The following is an 8,941-nucleotide window of genomic DNA, read 5'->3' on the forward strand; positions in this document are numbered from 1 at the left end:
TTACGAGGAGCGGGAGCATTTCCATGAATAATCTTCGAGCGAATGATCGGAACACCGTCGTCTTCAAGCCGGACTTTGGAAGCTTCTCACACCCCACATCCACAATCATCTCAATAGGAAATGAGGGTTGGTGATTTGCGAGTACAAAGCTCTCCTTATGTTCAGAGAAACATCTTTACTCTTTTGAACAAGAGATCGAGTTCTCCCAGCAGCTTAGGACTTCTTGATGGAATCGGTTCAACAATGCGGGGGAAGGTTGAGATAATCTTATCAGTGTAGTTCCAGCATGACGGCGTGTGACCGAATTCGGTGTCGATTGGTAAGGTTAATGGTGCAAGAACCATGCTTAGAAGTGAATGAGAGCTGGCCTCTTGGCAATAGCAATGGCTGCTCTAACAGAATAAAGGGTGAGGATGAGTTATGTCCAAACGGTGTGATATTTTCGCATTGATCCGTCTTCATCTGAGGCAGCACACATCATGGAGACTGTATACTCGCGTTCCCTGAAATAACCGAGATGATAATACGTCTCTTAAGGTCTTCTTTTGAATGAATGATAGCTTCTGAAATGGGGAGGGACACCCTGAGAGAATGGAGCTTTGGATTTGAGACAGCTGGGACTTGTAGCAGTGGTTTGGTTGGTGGCAAAGGTTTCTTCAAAGTATTATTCTCCAAAGGAGTGTTTGATGATGAATATTTCAGTGGGCATCTAGCAGCGTAGTGCCCAGTACCAGAGCAGCGGCGACAGGTTAGCTGATGATGGCAGTCATCGATTTTATGTCCTGATCTAAGGCAGCGTTTGCACACTTCTTCAGATTCCGGTGAGCGGCGACGCTTCAGCGAGGAGCTCTCAGGTGGAGGAGATATTCGAGCAACGTCGGCGAAGGAGATACAGTCCTTCACCGGAGAATTTTTGTTCTTCAAGGAGGTCTCTAGCAGGGTCTGGGTTTGGGGGACTGAAGATGAGGTGTTGACAGGACGTTGAGGAAGAACAGGGGAGCGAAAGTCTCTACGGATGCTACCAGATGCTGACTTGCTCCTCCACGAGAACCCCCGTGTGAATGACGAGAGCTCCACCACGAGCTCCACCGAGGAGGTTGACGAGCACCACCGTGAGGAACACAGGCGCCGCCCAGGAGACTGCATGTTCCCGTTGAAAATCCTTTTTAATGACTGAACTTGCATTACGTTTTTATATTACAACCCTAGGAGAGACAAGCCGAAGTAATAAAGTTGAGCTATTAAATTTGTTCTCTTTTACTGCTATTTACAATTTAATTTGTCAAAATAACTATTTCTTCCACTGTCATTAAAAGTTGGGACCAAAAATTGGTTTATGGATTGCAATATGTGCATTGGTAAAAAGACATATTAATTAACAAACTTGTTTAGCCTCATACCACAATGTTTGAGTAATTACTTTTGATTGATGTCTGGGTCATTTGAGCTAGAGTTAAGTATTTAGAGCTAATTAAAAATAGAAAATGTTTTATTTCTTTTCCAACAGACGTGTTGGTGTGAAGATATCATTCACAGGAAATCATACAGAAAGTACACTGAAAGAGCAACAGTGTCAGCAGCAAGGACAATATGTCCCTGAAACTCTACATTTTCTAGAAGTCTTTGACTCTTTTTATCATAACTCTTTACACACATGATGCACCAGCAATAATGTGCACATGGCTGGTCCTATGACATTTTAGAGCATGCTATATTCAACACAAACGAAAATGTGGTCAATTAAAGAATTTATCAAAGACTAATGAGATGTCTTATCTCCCTCATTATTGGGATTGTAATGAACTAATGCATTCGTTAAAATGGTAAAAGCTTGAAAACTGGATTCTTTAATGACTAAGCTTAACTTGTTTATTAAAATAAATAAATGATTCTCAAATTTAATTTTTAAACTTGTAAGATAAATGATCATGAATACCATCAAAATCATTACAATGTTAAGGCTTGTAAATAATTATTTGTTTATATATCATTAAAGGCTTGTTTTAAGAACTGTTAAAAGATTTATTTGTAGTATTATTAACAGACTCATTTATAATAATTATTAATAAAATTTTGATGGTATCCATCTATATAAAGTATTTATACAATTATTTATAATTATATTACCATATTTATTTATGAGTTGATTAATAATAATTGTTATAAAAATATTATATTATGTATGAAAAAAATTAATCCAGTTTTTTTTATAACTAACGATCTAAGCATAAGTCTTGGAATTTCACCAAATTTTAAGTAAATTCTAGTTCGTGCTCTGTCAGAGAATGCAAGAGATTAACTTGAGTTGAGTTAAAATCGTGTCAAATCAAATTTGAATATGATTAAATTGGGCTAAGCTTGACTCATTTAGAGCTTTACTATTTTTACATCAGTTTAGATGTAGTATATAGCATGCCATGATATTTATAAAAAAAATACATGATAATGGCTATTATTTAAAAGAAATTATAAATCACAGTTTAAGTTTTTTATATTTTTTTAATTTATTTATAATTGAAGGAACGTATAAATAAATAATTTGAAAGGTTATAGACTTGTATAAATAAATATAAATTCTATTTACACCGACAAAAGGTGTGCTCGAAAAATTATATATATATATATATATATGATATATCTATAGAAAATTCTCATTTACAAGTCCTTTTTTTATGACTCTTCATTGCATTAGCCCCATTTTAATATTTTACAACACATTGATCTTAAAGCACGTGTCATCGCAGAGGTAAGAAATTGGGGTAATATTGGAGCACGCCTTGAGATCCTCGAGATCAGTAGCGGTGTGTAGCACATTGTTGATGTGACAACCCTGGATGTCGTCACCGCCCGGTAGAGAGAGAGGATGCATGGATGTTGGAAAAATCAAACTAGCATAATTAAACTATATACTCTATTAATTTAAAAATATAAAATATTGTCCTCCTACTCCCCACTCATAGATTTATAGCTGGGATGCTGCCATTTATATACCAATCTAGCTACTCCCCTTCATAAATTTATCTGCAACTTTCCTGAAGAAGAAGAAGAAGAAGAAGAAGAAGAAGAACAGGAACAAATCAATGGCTGAGGCTGCAGTGAGGTTTTTGGTGGAGAAACTTGGTGCTCTGATTGTTCAAGAAGCCATCAATTTGCATGAAGGCAGAGAGCAAGTGGAGTGGTTGAAACGAGAAATGGGGAGAATGCAGTGCTTCTTAAAGGATGCAGATGCAAAGAAGAACAATGGAGATGATGAGAGGGTCAAGAACTGGGTCACAGAGATGAGAGACCTTGCTTTTGAAGCTGAGGACATTATTGACACTTTCATGTATGTCAAGCTCCGAAGACAACAGCCTGGTTGCATGGGTTTCATGAAGAGGTATGTTTTACAAACACCAATTTGTTTAGTTTAGAATGAGCACTTATCTTATATTTTTTTTTTTGTAGGAATACTTCTATTGAAAACACCAATATTTTAGTTTTGAAAAAAAAATACGTATTTTCTGAATTCAACACTTACAAATTAAAAAAAAAATATATATACACAATGGTATGCTTTTTTGTCTTTAGTGAAAGATTTTTTTGGTGAAAAAAGTTAAATCTTACCTGCTTTTATAGATCTAATTTTTAGTATTTAAATTGACTTATAAAAAATATATAATTAGTGAAATTGTTTTTTTCAAAATTTATTAGGTAGGTGTTTTTAGAATAGATTTTTCATAGAGTTTTGAAATCGGATACTGGGTTATTTTTTCTTGGATGTAAATGTCTTGCTAGACTTGCATATGGTACATGATAACCTATTCTCAATTTCTTTCCCACATTCTCATGAGTTTTTAATCTAAGCTTAAATTAACTAAAATTAATTGAAAGCATATATAGGATGAGTAAGATGAATGTCTCAAAGTCTAGAGTCCTTAGATTTCTCTAAATTATTTGATCAAATGAAATTCGACTATAGATGCATTAAAAAAATTGGAGCAGATAGGTATAAGAAATAACTATGATTTTTCTCCAGGTTTGTGTTTATATTTCATGAATTGGTTAGTAGACGCAAGGTTCATGTGGATGTTCAAGGGATAAAAACTAAGTTGAAGGAGTTATCTGAAAGTAGAGCACGATATGGCATTTCTAATATTGGTACGACTAGTCAGTCTAGAAGTCCAGGTGGGATCCCTATATTGCCTGAACTGATTGATGACATTGATATGGTCGGCTTTGATGATGAGAAGAAAAAGATTGGGCAAGAGTTGGTTGACACAAACGATACAAATCGGTCAGTGATTTCTATAGTGGGTATGGGTGGTCTGGGAAAGACCACACTTGCTAAATCTGTTTATAATGATTACAAAGTCAAAAGAAGTTTTGATATACTTGCATGGGTAACTATATCTCAACAATATATCATCCCTGAGATTTTGAAGGGAATCTTGTCAGACAAATCAGAAACTTCATCAGAAGATACAATCCAAACTCTCTCAATAAAAGTTTGTGAAAAATTAAAGAAAGGCAAGTACTTGGTTGTTCTTGATGATGTTTGGACAGCAGCGGTATGGAATGAATTACGAAAAGTCTTTCCAGATGTTAATAATGGAAGCAGAGTTATTGTCACTACTCGCTTCGAAAATGTCATTAGTATTGCAGATGCTTTGAGTATTGCAGATCCTACCACCAAACTTCATAAACTGCGTTACCTAAACGAAAAGGAGAGTTGGGAGTTATTTCTTCGCAAGGTCTTCCCAAGACAAGACATTGAAACATGTTGCCCGGCATGTTTGCTTGATTATGCTCATCTACTTGTTCAGAGGTGTGGGGGTCTACCACTAGCACTAGTAGTTCTTGGAGGACTTGTCTCAACTAAACGACAAACCCGAGATGAATGGCACAAAGTTGTTGACAGCACGAAAGGGCAATTTGTGGAAAGTGGCGAAAGGTGTTTAGAAGTACTTGCATTGAGCTATAATGATTTACCATATTACTTGAAATCGTGTTTTCTATACTTTGGTTGCTTCAAAGAGGATGAGGAAATTCCTGCAAAAACATTAATTAGATTGTGGTTAGCAGAAGGTTTCTTGCCAAAAAAAAATAGTACAACCACAGAAGAAGAAATTGGATCTGATTGTCTAAAGGAGTTGGCACAACGATGTTTGATCCAAGTTATCGAGCTGGAATATGATGATAGTGCAAAGAGATGCCGAATCCATGATCTCTTGCGTGACATGTGCATTTCAGAAGCCAGAGAGAGCAGATTTCTTAAACTCTACAAGAATGACACTGAAGATTGTCCGACAACGGCAAATGCAGCCCGACAATTGATCATATTTAATGAGATTGAGACTCTAAACTATTCTAACTCAAAGTTGCGGGGTCTATTCTATGGCAGTACTTATAATGGTCTGCCTTTTAGAGCTCTGAAAGGACAGCTTGGCATATTTAAATTATTAAGAGTGCTTCTTTTGTCTAGTTCGGAGTTGGATATATCAGAATTTCCTAGTGAAATCAAATCATTAATTCATTTAAGATATCTTGATTTGAAAATTTTCGGTCTAAAGGAAGTTCCATCATGGATTGGTCATCTCCGCAATCTCCAGACTTTTATTCTATCTTGTGGTGGTATAGAAAAGATATCAGATTCACTCTGGACAATTGGCAATCTCGGGCATGTTGAACTACCATATTCATCAAGCGTTCCTCCTCCAAATATGGGAAATAACGTACCAAAGAATTTGCAGACTTTAGAAGGGGTAAATGCTGGATCATGGATAGGGAGTACACTTCCAAAGCTCGAAAACCTATGCGAGTTAAGCATTAGAAAAGTCTCTAATGATCATGCTGGTGCCCTATCTTCATCACTCCAGAAATTGGGTCGTCTTGCCTCCTTTTCTATAGTTGATGGAGATGAAATTCATTTAGACAATATCATTACAGCCTTTTCCAATCAACATTGCCTCAAGAAATTGGTTCTCTTTGGAATTTTGAACCGCAAACAGCTTCCGCACAATGATGTATTTCCTCAACAACTAGTGGAAATATATCTGTCATTTTCTGGATTGGAGCAAGACCCAATGGCAACACTAGAGAAGCTTCCATGTCTCAAATATCTACGACTCATTGATGCATATAGAGGCAAACAGATGATATGTTCGGCAACGGGTTTCCCTCAACTGTTATCCTTGGAAATTGGGGCTTTTCACGCACTTGAGGAGTGGACGATAGAGGAGAACGCAATGTTATGCCTCAAGTCTTTGGAGATCGACTTCTGTAAAAACTTGAAGATGATTCCAGAAGGACTGAAGAATGTGCCACTTGATTTGCTGCAATTGGGAGGTATGCCTAAAGAATTCGTGACTAGGATTGAGGAGAATACAGGAGAAGACTGGTACAAGATACAACATGTGCCCAACATTCCCTTTAATTTGGTATAACTTTGATTTTTGCTATATATATATATATATATTTATGACATTTCCATTTCATCTTAATTAGAATTAATTAACTCTCTCATCTTGATATTTCAGCATATGTACTATGGAGTGCGCCATGGATAATATCTTCAACTTTTAGCAGCCTTCAAAAGGTAAGCCTTAATATTTTATTAATTTTTATTTAGTTTGTTTTGCTATCAAGTAATTATCAAAATATCAAAAAATCAAGAATACCATACATGGATTATTTGTATAGGAGCGGCGCCAGTGATGAGTGCTTTTGGACTTCAAAGTAGCTCCATATATTTATAAATATAAATTTAATGATATGAATACACCAGCATGTAAGCGGATCATTCTGCAAGTCCTTCGATTTCTTAAAAAAATTGTTTAATTAAACGATGGTGATTTGTTGACCATTCGGTTGGAAACTGATTGAAACATGGACGATTCTGATTTATTTATAGTTTTGCACGCGGTGTGCTTTGCACGTGACACTAGATAATAAGTCTTTTAATTGGATCCATGGACCTTAAATTAAGGCCCATTAATCATTAAACCATTTAAACAAAAGGTCAGTTTGATGATGAAAAGGGTTGTCGAGTATATATATTTATACAATTTTACATGAAAAATTTAATATATTCAAATAACTTGTATACCCCGGGGTCCATGTTGAAGTGGGTAATCGTTAATGTGCCATTGTAGATGTTGTATTTGCCAATACGTCTATTTTTTTTCCTATTAATTTGAAAAACTATTAAAATATTTATTTATCTCAAAGTTTTAATTTTTTTTCATAGATAGATGAAGAAAAAAGAGTGGAGATCCTTTTGGTCTTTTTATTAGAAAGTTAATTAGTTTTTGAGAATTAAAATAAATAAGTTTAAAACAATGTTTAATACACATGTCTATATGAGTCTGCAAATGGAAGCCCATTTATTAAAACTACCTTAAAATAGAATCGATATGATTTAGAAAATAATAACAAATAATGTTAGAGATTTAAATAATAAGCATGCATATAGCATTGTCTCCGTTTATCATTTAATTGAGAGTTTAATATCTATATTTAACTATTTTAAAATTAATATACAAAATAATTTTAATATTTATTAAAGTATTGCACCTAAATGAAGAGTTGCATAAATGAAGGTCAATATGTTTAAGGTCCTAAAAAATAACGCTTCATATTACTATTATTATTATTATTATTTTAGGACACGGTCATGGAGATAAGAGGACAAGTTATGTTCAAACTATTTGTTGATGTGCCCTTATGCCCTTTGCAATGATGCTTGCATCTTTTAATTTGCAATTATGGTAACATGCATGCCATCAAATAAACCTCATTTTTTTTCCTTGTTCTCAACTAAATTAATTCTACTTTGTCATTTTTCTTGTTTTGTGTTCCGAAACCTAAATTATGTTTTTTTTAAGAAGGCTTGTCCATACATAATAATAATAATAATAATAATAATAATAATAATGAAGTTATCTATAAATTATATATATATATATATATATATATATATATATATATATATATATATCAGTTATACCAAATTAAATAGACTGTATTAAATTAAATTCTAAGTGAAAAATAAACTCTCCGTAATAATAGCTAATTATTTTAAAACTATACTTCTAATAATTAATTAGAAACCTAAAAGGCTAAGTATTGGTTATGTTTAATATCTAAAAATTATGTAATGATATACTATTATTGTAACTTGTCGGAACATATATTTTATCATTAAATATTTCTTTGACTTGAGTTAAAAGTATTTTTTTTTTATCAAAAACAGACAGAATAAATAGCAAGAGTAACAAACTCAAAATACGCAATGAACAACTAAATAAAAAAAAAGACAATAATGCTAAACATGTTGACAAATATCTATATGAAAAATCTTAAAACTATTGAATTGAGTAGAAGATTTTACTAACCTTCTTGGAAGAGATGGCAAATGCAAGATCTGATAAGTACTTCGCAATAACCTCAAGCTACTTATTAAACAAGAGATGGGCAAAAGTATTTATAGGCTTTGATTGAAAAAACTCTAATCTTAATTGTATTCAGAAGTTTAATCATAATGGCTCTTAAAACACTAACTCTTAATTGGACATAAGTAATAGTTTTGATAGAGCTCAAATTAGACTCAATATAAACCTATTGAAGGCGCAAGCCCTTTGTCAATTTGAATTATTTAAAAAAAGAAGAAGAAAAGAAGAATGCATAAAAAATTATAAAGATATTCTGTGTTTGATTCACCAACCAACTTCAATCACTTTCCAAACTCTCTAATGGATTCTATTTTTAATATTGAAAATCTCTCTTTTGTCCTGACTTAATATTAGTCTTAAAAGCTTCTTCTTTACTTAATCAATTTTCTTATATTTTCTTTTAAGTTGGGCAACTTAACAAGTTATTTGTTGTTCAAAGCTCAAAAGCAATGAATATTTTTATTCCTTTTTTTAATCTCCTCTCAAAGAAATTTAAAAGATTGGTTGTATTT

At 33.5% G+C, this 8,941-nt stretch overlaps 1 protein-coding gene across 2 annotated transcripts; it reads left to right on the forward strand.

Annotated features, from left to right (window-relative positions):
* Nucleotides 1-3,030: 3,030 nt before the first annotated feature.
* LOC120255965 (probable disease resistance RPP8-like protein 2) lies at nucleotides 3,031-6,773 on the forward strand. Of its 2 annotated transcripts, XM_039263731.1 has the most exons (4): nucleotides 3,031-3,376; nucleotides 4,016-6,416; nucleotides 6,516-6,574; nucleotides 6,679-6,773. In XM_039263731.1, exons 1-3 carry the CDS (start codon nucleotides 3,081-3,083, stop codon nucleotides 6,543-6,545), a joined length of 2,727 nt encoding a protein of 908 aa, XP_039119665.1. In that variant the 5' UTR covers nucleotides 3,031-3,080; the 3' UTR covers nucleotides 6,546-6,574; nucleotides 6,679-6,773. The 2 variants fall into 2 exon arrangements, with proteins under 2 accessions (XP_039119665.1, XP_039119663.1); XM_039263729.1 differs by having other exon boundaries at nucleotides 6,516-6,757.
* Nucleotides 6,774-8,941: the final 2,168 nt, after the last annotated feature.

This window comes from Dioscorea cayenensis, unplaced genomic scaffold, assembly GCF_009730915.1.
Source record: "Dioscorea cayenensis subsp. rotundata cultivar TDr96_F1 unplaced genomic scaffold, TDr96_F1_v2_PseudoChromosome.rev07_lg8_w22 25.fasta BLBR01001253.1, whole genome shotgun sequence".
NCBI lineage: Eukaryota > Viridiplantae > Streptophyta > Magnoliopsida > Dioscoreales > Dioscoreaceae > Dioscorea > Dioscorea cayenensis.

Coding starts and splice junctions, on each gene's coding strand:
- LOC120255965 (XM_039263731.1), top strand. CDS start 3,081: ATGGCTGAGGCTGCAGTGAGGTTTTTGGTGGAGAAACTTGGTGCTCTG. Junction 3,377..4,015: donor TGCATGGGTTTCATGAAGAG/GTATGTTTTACA, acceptor ATTTTTCTCCAG/GTTTGTGTTTATATTTCATG. Junction 6,417..6,515: donor CCAACATTCCCTTTAATTTG/GTATAACTTTGA, acceptor TTGATATTTCAG/CATATGTACTATGGAGTGCG.